Source organism: Lolium perenne, chromosome 5 (genome assembly GCF_019359855.2).
Source record: "Lolium perenne isolate Kyuss_39 chromosome 5, Kyuss_2.0, whole genome shotgun sequence".
Taxonomy (NCBI): Eukaryota; Viridiplantae; Streptophyta; class Magnoliopsida; order Poales; family Poaceae; genus Lolium; species Lolium perenne.
In genome coordinates, this window is record NC_067248.2 from 139158088 (window position 1) to 139178159 (window position 20072).

Genomic DNA, 20072 nt, shown 5'->3' on the forward strand with positions numbered 1-20072 from the left:
TTCTATTATACCCGTGGCGGCTCGAGTCTACTGCCGACAATGTGGCACCGTTTCTACATGCGCCACATATACAGGTGTGGGGTCTTCGCAAAGGTTAGATGTATGAAATAGGTTGACCGAAGAGTTTTTCCCACGAAGGATTATTAGTTTCGTGTAAATCGCCCGCCCACCACGTACCGCCGGCAGAGCTCCACCACCACTCACCCCCCTACTCACGCTCCCCATGGCCGCCGGCGTGAGCAGGCTGCCGCCGCGTCTCACCACGCTCGCGGTCTACTCCTCCTCGCCGACGCCGAACCCCTTCAGCCCCAACAACAGGCGCGTCGCCAGGGCCAGGCCCAGGCTCCCGCCGATCTCCATCTCCATGGACCCGGCCCTCGCCGACCCGGCCCACGTCCAGGCCCTCATGCTCGCCTGCGCGCACTCCTGCGCCATCCGCCTGTCCGCGCCGCCGGCGGGGCCGGAACCCGTCGACATCCGCAAGCTCCGCACCGCGCTCGCGCACAGCTTCCTGGTCGTGTCCGTCTTCTGCGGCGCCCGGTTCCTGGAGCTGGAGGACGGCGACGGAGCGGACGAGCGGCGGTTCCTGGGCCTGGACCTGGACCTGGACCTCGGTTTCGGGCGGCGCGGGGAGCAGCGGCTCGTCGGGTTCGGACGGGCCGTCTCCGACGTGGGGCTCACCGCGTCCGTCCATGACGTCGTGGTGATCTTCTCCTCTCTTGTCGTTCGTGCAATTGCCTGTGAAGGAAGCGCTTCTTGATTTTATAGTGTCGCTGCGAAAACGCTAATTTAGGTTGAATTTTGTATGGCATTCTGAAACCAGTTAATTAGTTTTCCGAATTACCAACCTGGCGAATGAATTCGATCGAATGAAGAATAACCAAGCAAATATTAGAAAATAACAATACTACTGCCACAATGTCCTTTTTTCTCGATAAAGACCGCCACAATGTCCATCATAGCCTCATTGGGCAATCTTAAGTGCAGTACAACTTGAATGGAAAAGACTAATTTAGGTTGAATTGAAAATTAAGTGCACAAGGGGGAGTATGTATGTATCCTTCTCAAAGCTGGATTTATCACAGTTGTGCTATGTTTTCCAAATGAAATCAAAGATCACACGTATTGGCAAAATGAAATTGGTCAATTATGAATTATGTCCTTGTGCACTGATTATAGCTCATTTCAGTGGAAAAGTTTATTAGGCGCGAGTCTTTGAATGTGAAGGGGAGTTTTGTTGGTTTGGGCGATATTCTTTCATGTGTCCAAGTTACTCCTCCTCGACAGTTGACCAAAGTTTATCGCCTCATCATGTGTTCATATGACTACCTTCAGTGACTTACAGGTTCATCCATCACTTCAGAGGAGAGGAATTGGCAGAAAAATACTTGAGAAAATTACGAGGTAGGTTACTACAGTGGGGATTTTCTGGCGGGTTTGAAAGGGTCTTACTTGAGCTAGTTAATTGTAACAGAGGAAGAATAAATAATCCAGCTAGTGGTACCAAAGCAATAAATCGTTTATGTTAGTTAGGCAAAATGAATAGACCGCTTGCATTGAATAAAAAAACCTTGTACACAAATCAACAAGAAGAAAGGAACAAAATATGAAATCTTTCCTTTCGATATCTATTTTTTAGAAGACCTTGGATTGACAACATTACCATGGAGTTCATAGGTAGTAAGTAATTCCTTATCTACAGTTGTTTCAAAAAAGTAAATGACACACAGATTACTGAGTGATCTTTTTAATTGTTCCAGAATTTGGTGTACGGACTTCACCTAATTGTTGTGTTTATTTGACAGCATAAGCGAACCCCTGTGATTAATGTTTTTTCTTCAGCGGCAAGCTCGATGCTTCTTTGTTTTTGTTGTTTATCTTTGATCCGCTTGTAAGAGGAATTCCTCATCACTATGTATCGGTTCAGCTGTTTGCCTTTATTTATAAAGCGAGCGAAAGCCTGTTTCGAGGATTAATGTTTCCCTGGATCAGCTAATCTTAGAACATCATACTAATATGCAATCTGAACTTCTTGAGTAGAGATACATGTTACTTCAATAGCTGACTAGTTGATTTCCTGTCCAAAGCTCAAGCTTCATCTAAAACTTTGTTACTGGAATAATTTTTTCAGGGTACTCCATAGCAGAGGAATCTATGACATTTCCGTGTTATGTACAGGAAAGGAGAGGTATGGCCTTCTTATCTAATTTGGTAGACTCGTGAATGTCCGTTTGTACTATCTTTTGCGTACCATATATCTGTTATCAGTAAAGATTGAAGTGTACATCTTATGACGGTATATGATGATGTCTATTCATTTTACGGAACCATTTGCAGGCCATTTTTTGAATCATGTGGATTTGATAATGATGCAATGGGTTCCACCACGATGATGTACACTAAAAGCATCCAGAAATAGCATTCCTCCTGATGATTGCAAATCCACACCATGATTTGGTGGCTCCTTTGACGTGTTAACTGCTGCTACTTCAGAATGCTGACAGTGAAAAGTATTGAGATCCAGCAGTAATTATTTACCTCCTCCAGCTGGATATGGTATCCAATGTGTGCAAGCCTTTTCTGGCTTTGTAAGAGGAAAACCACCTGAAGAAATTAGATATACTAGTGTATACGGTATACCATATTAGTATGTGTGGAAGTTGGCATTACCAAGCATGTTTCAGAGTCCAGACTAGCATCTGTAAATTTTGCCACTGATTGTTAAAGCTTACTGTGGTTACACAAATGAATACTTGTACGCATATTTTTGTTGTTGAAGTTTATGTATGTCATCACTGGAAGAGAACATATACAAAAATTATAGATCTGTGCAAAGTTAGTGATGTCGGAAATTTGTTGCGCGGAATTCCTTTATCAAGTACTGGTACAAGATAAGCCAACAAGATAAATGAGTCAAGGGAGAGATGCACAGGTTTCTAACTATATACAAAGATTAACAAAGATTGACACAGCTATGACATTCTGTAAACACCCTCTGATTTACCACTTTACACAATGAGAAGTTTTAGTTACAGCAAAACGCTGGCTTCGGGTTGGACTGGAGCAACCTATCCATTGAATTTCTTCTCTGTATCTGGATTTTTGTGCAGTAAGATTCTCTTGCAATTTTGCACACTAATGTTTGACTTCATTGATATCAACATCCACGGATCTTAGATGATGAATCTCCAATTGTTTCACTGCAATAATTTTTTCTCTTTACCCCTGTTGAGACAGGGCTGCATGTCCATGTTTTCTGCATATGCATTTAGGAGCATGGATAATCACACAGCTGGTTGGAACATTTGCTCAACTGGAGTTCCAAAAGCTCCCTGAAGGAACCGTTCGACGACTGAAAGAAATTCTTCAGCTCGTTCCTCCTGAGGCAAGTGCCCGCAATTCTTGATCACCTCAAATGTCGCACCAGGAATGGCGCGTGCTAAGCGTTCAGCATTTGAAGCTGGAACAAGGCGGTCGGTGTCACCAGTCACCACTAGCACTGCAGCGGTAAGACAACCAAAAATGTTTAGCAAGTAACATTATTTATGAATCTCTATGTTAGAATATTCTATACTTCATCCAAAATTTCTAGGGACATCACACAACATTTAGTTCAGTAGAAGGACTAATTGTACACAGCTATAAGAAGGCCAAAAGAAGCAGCATATAGTTGAACCTGGGCATGAGATTTCAGAGAGCCTCTTTGAGACTGGCACTTTTGACTTGGGTGTATCTGTGATCATGGATATAGTGTGCTCCAACAGAGCCTTCTCCCAGCCCCTGGATCTTAGTGGCTGAAATAAGTTCCACGAACATCAATATGGGTAGGTATTTCTCAGTTGAAGATTGTCTTTCCTGAAATTGTCACAGAGAGGACTCACCTTGGTGTAGCCTTGAATAACATGGTCAGTTACTTTGCTTGGGTCATACCATGCATTACGGACACCCGTTATGCCGAATTTATCCATGACCAGTCTCACCTATGTCACCAAAGTCCAATCAAGAAAGTGAAATGGAATGGAACCACAAAATTTGTAGGAACAAGGAGAATCTGTATTTTGACAATTTAAGTAGCAAATAAATTCTAGATATTGCATTAAGTCAGTAACCAGGGAACATCATCTTACCATAGTCGCCGCTAGTGAAGATCGGAGAAAAGCGACAAGAACTTTACGAGACAAAGCACTGACCATATCCTGCACAGCCATTGCCGCCTTCAGAATAAGCCCTGCAAGCCACATAAAGATGCCAAGAAATCCTCTCCAGATCCTAGCAAATGGATTTGATGGTACATTGCTATCATCAGAATCTTTCTTCTCCGGCCCTTGCTGCTCCCCTACGCCGTTGTTCGGCTCGCCCTTCCTCGCCGGCGCGAAAATTGCCGGTGCAACCAGCACGAGCGCTGCCACCCGCTCCGGCGCCTCGAAGTATGCTTCCACAGCGACAGAGCAACCAGCTGAGTGCCTGTGATGACCCAAACCGAGATACCAATCTCAGCATCTCTTATATCGAACAAACCAGCAAATGCACTGACGCGGGCTGAAGAATGCAGTGCAGAGTGTGCATCTGTACCCGACAAGGATGGCCTTCCCGGTGCCGAGTTGGTCTATGAATGCCAGTGTGGCCATGACCGAGAAGGCCATGGAGTAGGGGTTGAGAGGCTTGGTGTCATCGCCGGACCAGCCAGCCCGGGAAGTCAGGCCAAACGCCGGCCTGTCGAAGGCGAGGACCTTGGCGCCCGCGATGCGGGCGAGCGGCCGCGTGACGCGGCTCCAGGAGAACACGGACGCGCCGAAGCCGTGCAGCAGCACTATGGGCAGCCCGATCTGAGCCCTCGCGACGGCGGAGCCCGAGTAGGACTGGTCGCCGCCGTCGTCGTCGTCGTGGGCGCAGACCTTGTGGTGGACCCTGACGCCGTTGATCTCGTAGAAGCTGCTGTCCGGGTCGGCGAGCGCTTCCGGGTCGAGGAGGTCGTCCTGGTCGATGCCGGCCACGGTCCGGCGGCGGCGCGGCGGCATCTGCGCTCCAGCGCCCGGAACCGGTCCTGCGCGCGTTTGCTTTCAGGGTTCAGTGTGGTGCTTGTGGTTGGGGAGAGTTCAGAGGGTTAGTTTGACGAAATGCAAAATCTTTCGCCGGCAATGCAAGAAACGGAAGTACCAGCAGGGAACTCGGCGGCGGCGGCGGCGGCGGCGGACGGCGGGGGAGGACCGGCCGCGCGGCGAGAGCGGAGCAGCGGAGGAGGACGGCTCTGCACGGCGGGGAGATGGTTTGCGACGGCGGGCGGCGGGGGCCGGAGGGGGAGGAGCATCCGCATCTGATCAAGCCCCAGCCGGCGCCGCGCGGGAAGCCGACGGGCGGGCGGGCGGGTGGGATTCGCCGGAAGCTAGCGTGGATTGCGTGGGGCCCACGGGCAGTGGCACGATAGACGAGGGTGTAATCCGCGAGGTAGCGACGTGTAGTTCGTACTCGCACGGAGTATGTGTACTATGCTATGCTATGCTAGCTACATGCTCCCACCACTTCGAAATTTGGATGATCTGCCGACTAAGAGCATCTCCAACAGGCGCGCTATATAGGCCGCGCGGTATAAAAACGTTCGATATAACGCGCGTGGGAGGGAACGTGGCGCTCCAGCAGACGAGGTAAACGGCGCGGCGCGCTAAAAAATTTAGAGCGCGCGGCGTTTTGCACAAACCGGAGCGGCATATCTGACGCGTCGGCTACAGCGCGCGGCAACGCTCGTCCAAGCGCGAAAAATCCCCCGCGCTGAAACTTCCTCTTCCGCGTCGCCGCCCCGAGCGCCCAATCCGTCGTCTCCGCGCGCCGCCGGCGATCCCGACGATGGACGACCCCTCTGGCAACCCGCCGACCCCTCCCTACCCTGTCCAACCCTCCGCTGCCGCCACTTCCGCCGCGCCACCGCCAAACCCTAGCGGCGCCGACGGCGGCAACCCAACGGCCGCCGCGCGCGCTCTTCGTCCCGCCGCGCGGGCACTACACGTTGCGCGCCGCGGCGCAGATGGCCGCGCAGGGCACCGCGCCGAGGAGGGGGAAGGCGCTGTCGAACAAACGGCCGCACCTCGGCCCCGCCGCCGTCGCGCCGCCGAAGAAAGCGAAGAAGCCCGTCCCCCGCCGGCAGCCTCCTCCTTCAACCCAAGATGACGAGGAGGAAGAAGAAGGTGTTGACTTGGAAAGTGCGGAAGTGTGATATGCATTTGTGATATGCATTATGTGTTCCACTTTGTCCATTTGAACCATATGTCGTGTGTCATTGTTGAACTACGTCATTTTGTTGTGTCGTTGTTGAACTCCGTGATGTTGTTGCACTTTGTGTCATTTGTTTCATGAATTATGTGTGTTTATTTGATCTTTGTGAATGCAAAATAGTCTAGAAATCTGTTTTCCGCGCCCGCGCGCGCTGTATTTTACCGCACCTGGCGGAGGACCATTTTTTCAGCTCGCGCACGCGCTGCAAATTAGCGCGTCCGGCGGAGGAAAAATCGGCACCGCGCGCGCTATCGGTTTACAGCACGCATAATCGGAGGTTTAGCGCGCCGCGATATAGCGCGCCTGTTGGAGATGCTCTAAGAGCATCTCCAATCGCGTCCCTAAAACCGTTCTTCAAACGACGACGGATTGAGCGTTTAGAGGGTGTGTTTTGTTGGTGCTGCGTTTAGGGGACATCGCTCCCCAGTCGCGTCCCCTCAAACTTTTTAAAAGAGTTTTTCAAAACACAACCATTTATTAAATATAGCATACAAATAAATATGTTTGCCGATATTATTTTCAAATTAAAATACAACAAACAATAAAACAAATAAACAAATAGGGCTAGATCAAGGTGCCGCGACATTTACTGATAATCCTTTGATCCTCCACAAATGCTCAACGAGATCAGCTTGAAGTTGCTCACGAACATTGTTGTCGCGGATCTCTACGTGCATGACGAGGAAATCAGTAAAATCTGCAGGCAACTTACGATCAACCTCCGCAAGAGGACCCTAACACTCATAGGGACCAACATGTGTCCTGTTTGATTCTTGCGGTCATCCTCGATGATCATGTTGTGCATGATCACATAAGCCTGCATCACCTTCCACATTTGGTCGTGAGACCAGCTTAGAGCAGGGTACCGGACAATTGCAAATTAATCTTGAAGCACACCAAATGCCCGCTCGACATCCTTCCTGCAAGCCTCCTGTCGCGAAGCAAAGTGGGAATTCCTCGGACGTGATGGATTCGAGATTGTTTTGACAAAAGTGGCCTATTCTGAATATATATCATCTGCTAGATAATAGCCTTTGGTATATTGGTGGCCATTGACCTCATAGTTGCATGGTGGAACATGACCTTCCACTAGTCTGCTGAACACCGGAGACTGCTGCAACACATTGATGTCATTGTGTGACCTCGCCATGCCAAAGAAAGAATGCCAAATCCACAGATCATAATCTGCCACAGCTTCAAGCACCACACTGCAATATCCATGACGTCCTTTGTATATACCTTGCCAAGCAAACAGGCCGTTCTTCCATGACCAGTGCATGCAATCGATGCTTCCAAGCATTCCAGGGAAGCCTCTGGCAGCATTTTGTGCCATGATCCTTGCAGTTTCTTCTTCAGTTGGCCCTTCAAGTAGTATTTACCAAACTTTCCCACCACAACTCGACAAACTTGTACATGCACTCAATGGCAGTAGACTCACTCATGCGAAGGTAGTCATCCTGTCTATCGGCAGGTGCTCCGTATGCAAGCATCCTCATGGTGACGGTGCACTTCTGAATCTTTGAGAACCCGACATCGCCTACACCGTCGTGCTTGAGCTTAAAGTAGGGGTCGAACTCTCGAATGCCGTGGAGGATATTCATGAACAAACCCTTGCTCATCCTATACCGGCGCCGAAAATTGCCGCCATGTGTTGCGTCATCTGCGAAGTAGTGGTTGTGCAGCATGGTATGCCCCTCCATCCTCTGTCGGGGCTTCGACTTCTTTCTCCTCGGTCTTGATCCTCCGCGGCGCGGCCTCTTCCTCTTCTCCGCCTCGGCATTAAGCGCGTCCTGGAGGGCCGCGATGATCATAAAATGCTTCCGGAGGTCGTCGTCGAAGGCTTGCTCGTCCTCCAGCAGTAGGGCAATCATCTCGTTGTCGCTATCCATGTCTGAAGCAAAATTAATGGTTAAAATTGCGCCGCGGCAGACGAGGCAATGAACAGCGGCCAATCGCGCGTACCTGGCAAGTCATCGAGCACCTTGTGTGCGTGGAGGTGGGGTGGATTTGAAGCCGCGTTTTGGGACGCGCAGGCGAAGCGGCGGCGGCGGAACGATTGGCGAGAGTGCCAGCCGCGACGACGGTGCTGACTCTCAGAAGAGATCAGTCGCCGAAACAGGCGGCAAATCCAGCGGCGGCGGAGGGGTGGGAGGCGCTGAAGGGAAGGAGCGACGAGAAAAAAAGCGCCAAACCAACGGTTTATGGATATAGTCGCCGATATGTGGGAGCCCGCCTCGCTTTTCGTTATGTCCGACGTGCCCGGAGCGTCCCCTGTGGGCCGGGGACGGCCTCGGAGCACCGGACACCTTATCGGGCCGAGACAAAAAGCGGCTTTGGGGGACGCGGCTAGGAATATTTTTTTGTCTGGCGCGCCCCGAATCCTTTTGGGGGACGATTTAGGGGACACGACTGGAGATGCTCTAAGCATGGCGGTTACAGTAGCTCGTTTCACCCATCGTCACGAGAGAGACCACACAATAATGTTAGCCGATGGTTTAGCGAGAGAGAAATGTGGGACGAAAATTTGTTGCAATAAGATCACACATATCACAAACAAGCGAATGCCGATTTTTTCGGCTAATCGCGATCAAAACCCATATGAAGGAGATCGCAAAATGCAGAATCATAATTGTCAAAACCGTAATACCGTAGATTTGTATGAACTAGAACCGTAGAAATGGTCCTTTCCACCCCCACCCCCACCCCCCTATGTATCATTTCTTCCTCCTATTACCGTTCTGCCTCGTTGCTTCTCCCAGTGTCTTGCAATGTATTGAATCCACAACAAAATGGCGACGACGTGGAGCGCTAGTGCCTTGATCACACCATCTCTCTAAAGCTCAGGGACTTGGTTTCGATCTTACTCGTGGACGGTGAACATCCGTGGATGTCCTGATTCTTCGCAATAGTCACCATATCTCGCCCTTCTTTCTTCTCCATCTTATTTCTCCTTCTTCTTTCATGTCTCCTTCCCAAATTGAAGGTGTAATAAGGTAAGACCAACAAGCAATTATTCTGTGGTGACTTTCTTTTTTGAATATTTTTAATACTCCGTATCAATTATCACCTAAGAGTCTCTAATCTTGAGAAAAAAATGCATTCTTTGTATCCTACTTGGTGCGACCGTTTTTTGTTCAGAGTAAATTTGTGACATCAGAATGTCATCCCATGGGCAAATAGGAGGACATATTCCGTTCTCCTATTCTTTCCCTCGGCGAGCCGGTCGCCTCCATCGATGTTGCCGCTGAGACCATGCTCTGGCGCCCCCTTCTCTCTTTTTTAGACCAACGGGGACGGACATCCCCAGCCCTAGTGATAAACAACGAAACCCAACCACCATACAATGTTTTCTACCATGAAAATCATGTGTGGGAGGATTCAAAGTCTTGCTTCAAAAGTGAGATAAAAGATAAGGAAGACTAAAAAAATCCAAGGTGCATCCACACAGGCTAGAAGAGCATAATAGCAAGTAGAGCAAAACAAATCCATAAACCCCCCCAACTATATCGGCATGGCCCATGTGCCTTGGGTTCAGCTTCGATCAACATTACGAGTCCGCCATGGGTGTCGTGGAAGGTTTCCCCCCCCCCCCCCCCCCCCCCACCCACCCACACACACACACCAGGCGTAAGTCTTGTCGAAGGATCACCAATAGACGACCACGGAATTAGTCCATCCTTGCTGACATTTCCTCTTTGAAAATTAGATTCCATCTCTTCACTGAGTTCAAGATCTTCGGAATCTGGTTCAAATTGAGCCGGGGTTGACCATTAAAGAACATATTATTTCCAAATTTCCAAAATTTTCAGATTATCTCTAGTCATTAATTAGAGTCGCGGATTTGATATAGTACTCCATCAACTAGCAACATTCCGCTCCTACGTACTAGTATCAATACTACACGGTTTGTATAGGACAAATGTTTGATTATACGATATGTCATCAATTTCTACGCGTACAACTTCATGTACGAACGTATGAGTACTTTGGAGGAGTTAATGTCCTGAAATTTGGCTACACGCAATCCTGTTTGTGGTAGTGTGGATGAATCCATATTTAAGATCGTCCCATGTACGTATGCAGGACCAAGATGCATGCATGGCCGATGGTCCTTCCCTGTCAGCAGCATGCATGCATACATGAAGGCATGACAAATTTAATCTGCCTAGCTAGATCGCGATCCAACATTCATGGTGTGCCACCGGAAACAGACCATCTACTGAGATGAGTTCCCCACAACAAAGATGGAGGAATAACTTCCACACGGGGCTCACATACTTGAAATGGGTTACTAAAGTACTCGTGTTCCGATAATTCGATCCGATCCGATACGATCATTTTCAATATTTCATGCATGTGATGACACAATTAACTAAGGCGAGCGTACATGGCGATCCATTAGACGACTACTGCTGTACTCTAATTGAGGGCCTAATAAGGTGTGGAAAAATTTAATATTCTATACATCAAAACGAAACTCGAGTAGAACATACTTAGACTAGTTCAATTAGATTGTGGACCTTTTCGTGACCACTAACTCACACGAATGGAATCGTGATCAAGTATTGACCTTTTCGATCATTAGTCAGCCACTATCGACGAGTGCTCTCATGGTAGTGGCTAGCTACTGTGTCGTGTGCGGTGTGGCTTTAATTAACGAATTCTGATCCCTTGAACAGCAAGAGAATGTCCATGATTGAAACGAGAGAGAATGAAACCACATGTACAATGGGAGAAACACTGGGTGCCAACCATGTTGCGTCACATCTACAACATATCTCCTCATGATGCTGCAATCGAGACTCGGGCGCCACTACCTTGTAATACTGCGCTGACTCTTCGGAAAATTAAAGCACAAAAAAGACACAAGTGTATACATTGCCATAATTTATTTTCATCCATATGAAAGATGAATCTGCCCCCCAGCCACAAATGTGACTAAACTCTAGCAGCTTGATTTTGGTGTAATCCGCTTTGAAAAATTAGAAAAAATAATGTGTTTGTTGTTAAGCTTCATGCACTAGCCACTTGAACCAAAAGTCCGAACTGATGGAAAGGGCTAGACAATCCACATATACACTTCACAACACCCCCACTCGCGTGTGACGGGAGAAGAGAAAGTCAACACGTGAAAGAAGAAGAGCACACCGAAACAGGGCATCAACGGTGGCTAAAGAGGGGGGCAACAGCAATTTTTAGGCTTAATTGCAAAAACCAGGATTTGAACTTGAGACCTGGGGCTCTGATAGCATGTTAAGCTTCATGCACTAGCCACTTGAACCAAAAGTCCGAACTGATGGAAAGGGCTAGACAATCCACATATACACTTCACAACATTTGTAAGTTTTATAAATCTTGAAGAAATAACACACATGTATATTGAGAGACTCGAACCCAGGCAAGCTGGTGTTGTGCACACCGATCTCTTAATAATAGAAAAACCAATGGCTCTTCACCCTGCCTAGGCTTTTTAATTCCATTCTCCGATATACCAGAGAATGTAAGATGTTAATTGGTATCCCACTTATAGTTTATTTTATCAATTCTAGTTCAAATTTTGAAACTAAATTTTGTACTTTCTATGTTCATAAAAAGTATCTTAACTTTGTCTAAATTTGCATGCATGTACACACTAAAATATATCTAGCACATATTTTGATAAGTTGAGACATCCTTTTTTTAGAACGGAGAAATCATAAAATAAACTATAAGTAGATCTTTGATCGGAGCTCACATGCAACTTTGCAAGTCTAGGAGAATGGAGATTGGCCGGGTGTCAAAGATCAGCTGTCGCCTGCCAGCACAAGTGCTCCACTGATCTCTACACAATTGCCACGACAGTGGGGCCAGGTCCAGCTTAGAGTGACAGCTCGAATGCGAAAGGTTTCCTGAGTTTGTAATTGCTGTCTTTATCAATCCATACGTTGGAAATAGCTTCGGGAAAGTCAGTCAACGTGTGACTGACCGTTGGGCCTCATGTTCTTTTGGTCCCACAACGCCAGTGACCTCCTCTCCTTTACAGCTACTACAGGCTACAGGCTACACCGGAGGAGAAGTTTCACTTGCACTAAAGCCCCTCGGAAAAATCCATACGTTACGGAAAAGGACACCCTGGACAAGCAGGGAAGGCACACAGCTCAGCCGCCCACAGCCCAGGGGCAGATCGGTAACTACCGGCGCCGTGACAACTGTAATCCTCGTGTCTCCAGTTCCCACTAAAACCTCCAAAGTACAGTAATTCCCATCAGGACCCTCACCAACCAAGAGCTCTCTCGCTCGCCGTTCGTCCACTTCACTCCCTCCTCCCGTCGATCTCAATCCCCTCCCCGGCGACCGGCGTCGCAATCGTCATAAGTCCCGCGGCCTCCGGTCTCCCTGCTCTGATTGATTCCTCCTAAATTGATTCGCTCCTCGTCTCCTTACCAATTCTGGAACCAAATCTCTACTACTTTCCCGGGAAAATTTATACATTTCCAAATCTTGTTTTCTCAGTCCCGTCTTTGTCCCCGTCCTACTGCCCAGCTTCCGTCCACATTGCTGCTGCCTGCGGGCGGGGGGAGTGATCGAGCCCGCTCCGTTGGAGCTAATTCGCGTACTGGCAGAGAATCCCAGGTTTTCCCGCTCCGAATCTCCAGTACTGCTTCTTCTTTCCCAGAGTTAAGAGTCGGAGCTGCTAGCTAGTAATTCTCGGACGCGCGCGCGCCATTCTTAGCTAGCCGAGGTCCTGGATCCTCCCGACCTGACTCTTCTTCTCGGGCCACCTCCGGCTTGCTCTCCATTCCTGGATACCTGTCGGAGCAGTGGTGCCGATGGGTTTCTTGGCATGCGTCTGCCTCCTCCAGCTGCTGTTCTTGGGCTCATCTCCGGCGGCGGCGGCGCAGCAGCCGCCGACGCCGCCGGCGAGGGCCCTGGACGCAACGCTGCAGGACTACGCCTACCGGGCCCTCGCGCGGCGGCCGCGCACCGGCATTGTCTACAACGGCACCGTCCCCGCAGACCTCGCCGGCGTCGCGGTGTCCGCGCTCCGCCTGCGCAGCGGCAGCCTCCGGAGGAGAGGCTTCCCCAACTACTTCCAGTTCGCCCTGCCCGCGGGCGCCGTCGCGCGGCCGCGCGTGGAGCGGGCGGTGCTCGTGTACAGCGACCTGGGCAACCTGTCGGACCGCTACTACCCGCTCCCGCCCGGGTACGCCTACCTCGCGCCGGTGCTCGGGCTGCTCGCCTACGACGCTGCCAACCTCTCGGCCGTGGCGCTCCCCGAGCTGAGCCTCGTCGCCTCGACAACCCCAATCCTCGTCAGTTTCGGCAGTGTCCGGGCGTTGCCGTCAGGCGGTCCGGCGCCGCGGTGCGTGTGGTTCGATCTGGACGGCGCGCCGCAGTTCCGGGATCCGGAGGCAAGCGGCAACGTCTGCGCGGCGTACCGCGGAGGGCACTTCTCGATCGCGGTGAACTCTACTGTGGTCGCTCCTCCTGCTCCTGCTCCAGCGTCACCGGCCGCGATTGCGCCGCTGGTACCGGGCACTGGAGGCCGTGCTACGGGCAACTCGCAGGCCTGGAAGATTGCCGGCACCGTGGTCGGGAGCGCCGCCGCGTTGGGGCTGTTGGCTTCTGCTCTCCTGTGCCTGGTGAGGTACAAGAGGGTCAGGAAGCTGGAGGTGATGGAGCGGAATTCTGAGGTTGGGGAGACGCTGCGCATGGCGCAGGTTGGGCGGGCGCAAGCACCTGTGGCGCTGTGGACTCGGACTCAACCGGTGATCGAGAGCGAGTATGCTGCATAGCAGACTGCGTAGATGGTTTTGGATTTTCTTCAGAGTTCAGGCAACACCACAAGGCTTCAGACATGGAATTTGGTCATCGTCTGCTTCAAGGTACCAAGTGTTCCATCAGTCAGTCAGATGCTGCACAATTATTTATGAGTTCTGGAATGAGCCTCTCTGCCTCTGCCCTTACTGGTCCAAGAAAATTCTCTTGGTGGAAGGTTCATTGTTCTGCAATGACTACAGTTCGTGTTCATAGTTGCCATGTTCATACCAAGGTGCTTTGCTCATCTGTAAAGCAAACGAAGAAGTGAATTCATCGAGTCAGATTTTGAGTCCTCTTATTTTTTTGGGTGGCTGTATTCTAAGGAAGTAGGTCAGCAACAGGTTGTTTTAGTTCAGTTAACTGCAATCTAGTTTTAACTCACCTCCAATTTTTGCGCCGTTTGGCTTCTCCTGTTTAGACAACTGCTAAGATGTTGTACATGCTGGTTTGGTAGTTAGCCTGATAGTTTATATTTGAGTGTAACTTGTTTTGACATTCAGTCTGTATGAAGTGAGAACTTTTTATTATATTTCTTTACATTTCTAGGTGGGATTTCTGTTGATGATTTGGCGATTGGCCTTATGGTCTATTTTCTTTGAGCTCCTTTGGCTCCCATCATTTGGGGCTAGAATCAAAGAATTCATTTGTGATTCCAAGAATTAACTTGTTTGGCTGCCACGGAATTCATTTGAGAATTCCATGGTTTTCATCCCATATGCTTAACCTTAATTCCTTTTTGGTACCCTGTCATTTCTATGGATGTTTCAAATGAAATAATATCATCAATGCCATTTCATTTCATTTCTACCAGATGAAATAAAATGATGGGCGCCAAACAAGCTCCTAGGGATACCAGTGTCATTTTCATTGTTCAACAGCCAGCGCCAACAATTTGGGTTTCAGCATGGGTTTGTTGTAGAAGCTTTTATATGTTCAAACATGAAAACAAGGTAATCTAACAAATGTATGCACTCCCAGGTCCAGACTGTCGGAATGCTTCCTCAAATTTCTTTCAGAGGAGAGCTTGAACAACCAACAATCTGTGACCACCTGGCTTCAGGCCAAACTATCTGAGCATGTGCTTCTCATTCTTTCTGGCTCTTCGTGGGCGCACGTTCACTCCTATGTTGGATTATCTTATATATGGCGCGAGGAAGCCGATGATTAGCTGTTGCTTGATTATGTTTTGGTTGCCAGATGTGGTTTGCCAGCGGATGTGTAAGCTGAAGTATCTGGCGGAAGCAACCTGGGTTGCTAAATTGGTTGCTAGCACATGCTGCATCCGCAAGCAAATGCAGAATACATGTCTGTTATTAGGGTATGATCACAGGACAGTCCTTCGCACATGTGGGGTGCTCTTCAATCTAAGGAGGAAGAAACATGCATGCCAGCTGAAGCTAATCTGAAATAGATGAAACTGAAGCTGGGTCTTAATGTCTAATCTGTCTAGTAATGTTCTCTGGCTAGAGAAAACAGCTGGATCTTTGCTGATTCAGTATAGTACTGTAAGCCTGTGATGGAGCTGGCTGGTTAAACTAATTAAGCTGTTGGATTAGTTAAGTCAGCACTTGATTTGCGTGCTAGTTAATTAGTTGCTGCAGCTGGCTCGCGATTCGATTTGCTAACTACTGAGACGGTGAAAACCTTTGTCTCGTCATGGCTGTACATACTTGATACATCGTTTGCATCTAGACTTGATAGATAAATCCAATGCATGCGACAGAACTGCGGAATGTATCAAATGGAAGTAGGGCAGTGACGAGTGCTACTCTCTCCATTTTATATTATTAGTTGTTACAACAGAGTGTTCCGGTTTAGTAAGTATGTCTGCTCTCTTCATGCAGCAATTGATCATCATATCTGAGATCACTTGTTTTGGATCTATGCTGCACCCAGGAGACAAGGAGTATATAGTACTAGCGGTAACCGTGTGCAAGTTCGTAAGTATGCTTGTGCAAATTTGCGCAAAGACTCACTTTTCCTTGAGGGCTCCTTTTATTCAAAGGAATTTCAAATGATTTATGGGGAATTTGGTTTCTCAAGAAATATTCCTACGTTAGGTTGTTTGATTCACAAATCCATAGGATTTTTTTCTAAGGATTCAGTTGTACTCACTTTTCAAGGAAAATTTCCATCCACTCTAACTTCATGTTTGAATTTCTTTGTTTTTGTGTCAATCAAACACATACCTGGTTTCCTAAACCTTGAGGATTCAAGAGGACACGCCGCCCGGTTCCTTTGATTTTCATGTGGTTTGAGAATCCTGCAGTCAAAGGGGCCCTAAGCCTTGTTTGGTGTCCCTTGATGCCACCATCCTTGTGCAAGACACATTTGTCCATTTTTCCCCCCTCTTGGGAGTGTTTCTTCGGTACTTCCGTTTTTCTCTACCCAACAACAAGTAATTGGAATTGAAGAAGGGAAACGCCAAGTTCAACAACAGTCTCCCGATCTGCATTAGCAATATACTCATTATCATTTAAGTCTTATTTAAAATTAGATTATTCGTGGAGATTAGTGGGGATGATCCTTAGAATATTGGGTGAAACCCCTACCTTCACCCAATTTTGATAAAATCCCATCATCAATCCACTAGGTAATGATAGAGTATGGAAGATAAGAAAAAATACAATAAGATTTAGAGAAAAGTAAGAGATAAGCGGAGATTAAACTCGTTTAATACTTCAATACTCTCTCCCTTTCATGAATGTTGTGTGAGATTTGTCAAAAGTTTAGATGTATCTGGGTAGATCTAAATTTGAATGTATCTAGGTAGATCTAAATTTCGACAAATCTCAGACAACATTTGTGAAAGGAGGAAAGTACCATACATGTTTCTAGAAGTAAGTGGAAATTTAGGATTTAGTGGGCATTATAGTGCCAAACAAGGCGTTAGGGGAATGAGCGCCAAATTAGCCCATGTATCATCGTGCACGACCAATTTGGGCTGTAAAGCCTCTTGTAGGCCGAATAGCCCAGTTAGCTAGCGGTCCACAAAGGCGCGCACATTGTTTCATCCCAAATTGGCGCCAGCGCTGTGCTCCTCCGTTACTGGATTATATTTGACAAGGAGGGAAAAACCTATACATCGTCAATGCTAATACAGCAACATGGGGCCATCCTGTGGAAAGCATGATATCAGCGATCTACAAACCACCTTAACGTTATGGTGAATCATGTATGTAGTAAAAAAAAAAGAGCGACATGGGGCCGTTACCACCATATGGCAATGGTTCAGTCTGGTTTTTCGAAGTTTCTGCGTGGTTTTTTTTCCTGTTTCTTCGGTTCTTTCTGGTTTGGATGGTTTTATTTATTTATTAACATTTTCTTAAATATAAGTATTTTTTTGAGAATTATTTTTTCTGAAAAAAAAAGATTATGAATAAAAAAATCAACGAATTTTGTTTCTGAACAAATAAATTAGGAACAAAAAAATTTGGAGCAAAAATACTTTTTGCATAAATTTAATTTTAATTTTGCAAAAATTTTGAAAAAAATTAACAAAATTTTTGTAGTAATTTTTAGTTTGAACATTTTCCAAATCTGATTACATTTTGCTAAAAAAAACCCTAAAGTTTTTTAAATTTAAAGTTCTTTGAATAAGCAAAGAGAAAAAGAGAAAACGGGAGAAAGCTTTACCTAGGCCGGCCCACTAAGGAGCGGGTGCGGCGGGCTGCCACACGCACTAAAGCAGTGTACATGCGCTCTCGACAAGGAGTGGCTAGAGTACTAGACGACATGGTCATGGTTCGACCATATCCACCAAGGGGCCCTACTTGTGGCAGGGTACGTACCGGGTGTGGCACTGCACGTTGAACTCGCACGAACCGAGGGTATCCCATGTGTATGCGTCCGCCACGAACGCTTGGTCGACCACTAAATCAGGTGAGAGAAGGGCTTGCTGGCGGCGGATCTCATCGCGTCGTTCGCGCCCTTCCCATGCATTGGCAGCATCAGCACTCTCTGGGGTTCAAAAGCCAACTTGCGGGCATGAACCATGACACGGTTGTTCTCGTCTCATACGAATAGCGACACTCGTCGACGGGGACGTATCATCGACCCGGATCCCTGCATCGGCCGCCTCATGCGAGGACCCCGCCTCCTGGTCGTTCCGGGTTTTCGTGAATGGCCAAGACTTGCCCATTGATCGTGCTTGATTCTCTAGGGAAGGGGGCATTGCTTTCTCTGTGGGTGTGGCAATGGCGCGGGTGTGGAAAAAACGGCTAGTGCGACCACATCCTAAAAAGCACGGGCGTGCTCCGCGCCATCAATGTCGACTATGTCCTTCGAGCGGTATAGGCATTGATGGTGGCACGGGTGTCCTCGCTGCCCCACCAACACTGGCGCATAGAAGGTGCAACAAGTGGCATTAATCACGACGCAAAAGTCCACATCGTTGTCGCCCCGCCAGCATTGACTTGCAGAAGACGAAGCGGATGCAGACATTGCCTGGAGGGCCCAAGACAACAGAGGGAGGACACACGAACGGTCCGTGTTGTATTCGCGACGACTATTTCTAGCCTGAATTTGGGTTGGGAATGGGCCATCGCGAAACTTTGGTTGGTTTGCGTCAAGTGGATAAGCTGTCTTTTTCACTAGAACCAATATCCTAGTGACCCGGTGAACCAAAATGAACTGCGTCGATATGTTTGTGTCGGGCTGTCGGGGATGCGGGATTTTATTAAGGGTATCTCCAACGGGACGATGCAGACGGATGCTTTTCGTCCATTTGCGTCTGCGCGGACAAAAAACGCGCTCCAGCGGCTAGACGCAAAACGTCCGCAGCGTCCGTCCTGACGCAAACGTGGACCAAATATACGCCAGGAATACGTCTGTGCGGATGCATCCGCGCGTCCGTTTGCGTCCATTTAGGGTGCATGGCCTGCTCTCTCCTCCTTTAATGCAAAGAGGACCTATGTGCTGGCCATTCCTAGCCACACAAATGAAATCTTTTCCCTCTCTCTCCTTTCTAATTATGCATGCGGTCAAAAAAATGCATCTCTGCCACTGGAGAAGGAACAAACGCATGCGAACATGTGGACATTTTTATGTTCGTACCTAACGCAAACGGATATGAAAATGCGTCGTGCCGGAGATACCCTAATGTCAACTCTCTGTTGGAGGTTTCGAGCCCAGGAGGACTATTTTTGGCTGGACCGAATTTCCCTTGGGTCGTTTTCTTTTCTGGTTGTGTGCATATCTGAAACCACTCAACAGTTCACCCATCTTAGACTTGTGAGCTGTCTCTCCACACATAGCCCAACACTTGTTCCTGGGCCATAAAGGACTTTGCTAATTGCTATCGACTCTCAATCCTCCTCCTCTATCCTCTTCATCTTGAGAAAAAAGTAGTAGCTCCTATCCAATCCACAGCAAATGCAAATGCATGTGGCCCCTGGGTGGCTGGCCTTGGATCCTGAGCTAGAAAACAAAAGCGCGATCTTGGTTCCCACTCCATGATCGATCTTGACCACATGCAAAGAGACACACACACATGGTGTAAAAGCTCCCCATTTACAAGATGCCCGTGGTTAAAGCATCATCTTATCTTACCATAACATAGACATAGCACGCATACACACAGTCCACACCACACCACACATCATGTAAAGAAGATTCGTACATGTACAGTTTCCTGAATCAGAGCATACATGCATCTCTGCCCTCCATAGCTATATCGTCCAAGAAGCTCTCACTTAAATATTACTTACCGTGTAATTATGCTGCATTTATTGTTTGAAAATGGAAGAAGTGGCTTCAACATCCTTGAGAAATGCAGTAGGAAGGACAAACTTGAAGAAAAATAAATTACGTGTAGTATTATAGAGGGAGTAGCAAGTTGATGATGAGAGACAAGGGGGCACTAGGAGCTGCTGGGCTAGGGTCACTGGCCGCTGCTGCCATGATGGTTCTCTACTTTCGTCCCGTCTGCACTTTTTATCGAGCTCTGTGCCTCGTCGTGTCACGCTCTCTGCATCCCCTCTTCCACATTTTGCTCCAGCCATTGG

The 20072-nt window shown here is 48.1% G+C and overlaps 3 protein-coding genes across 4 annotated transcripts; 2 read left to right on the forward strand and 1 right to left on the reverse strand.

Moving 5' to 3' along the window:
- Window positions 1–123: 123 nt before the first annotated feature.
- Window positions 124–2778, forward strand: LOC127300051 (GCN5-related N-acetyltransferase 3, chloroplastic). Its single transcript, XM_051330130.1, has 4 exons — window positions 124–703; window positions 1346–1404; window positions 2132–2188; window positions 2338–2778. The coding sequence occupies exons 1-4, from the start codon at window positions 224–226 to the stop codon at window positions 2417–2419; spliced, it is 678 nt and encodes a 225-aa protein (XP_051186090.1). The 5' UTR covers window positions 124–223; the 3' UTR covers window positions 2420–2778.
- A 62-nt stretch (window positions 2779–2840) lies between these two features.
- On the reverse strand, window positions 2841–5528 carry LOC127300050 (uncharacterized). Of its 2 annotated transcripts, none has more exons than XM_051330128.2 (6): window positions 5158–5528; window positions 4573–5044; window positions 4128–4464; window positions 3882–3980; window positions 3677–3794; window positions 2841–3499 (listed from the first exon to the last, which is right to left on the reverse strand). In XM_051330128.2, exons 1-6 carry the CDS (start codon window positions 5312–5314, stop codon window positions 3285–3287), a joined length of 1398 nt encoding a protein of 465 aa, XP_051186088.1. In that variant the 5' UTR covers window positions 5315–5528; the 3' UTR covers window positions 2841–3284. The 2 variants fall into 2 exon arrangements, with proteins under 2 accessions (XP_051186088.1, XP_051186089.1); XM_051330129.2 differs by having other exon boundaries at window positions 4573–5078; window positions 5158–5282.
- Window positions 5529–12500: 6972 nt separating this feature from the next.
- On the forward strand, window positions 12501–14356 carry LOC127300053 (uncharacterized). Its single transcript, XM_051330131.2, has one exon. It carries the CDS (start codon window positions 13077–13079, stop codon window positions 14040–14042), a length of 966 nt encoding a protein of 321 aa, XP_051186091.1. The 5' UTR covers window positions 12501–13076; the 3' UTR covers window positions 14043–14356.
- The last annotated feature ends 5716 nt before the right edge of the window (window positions 14357–20072 follow it).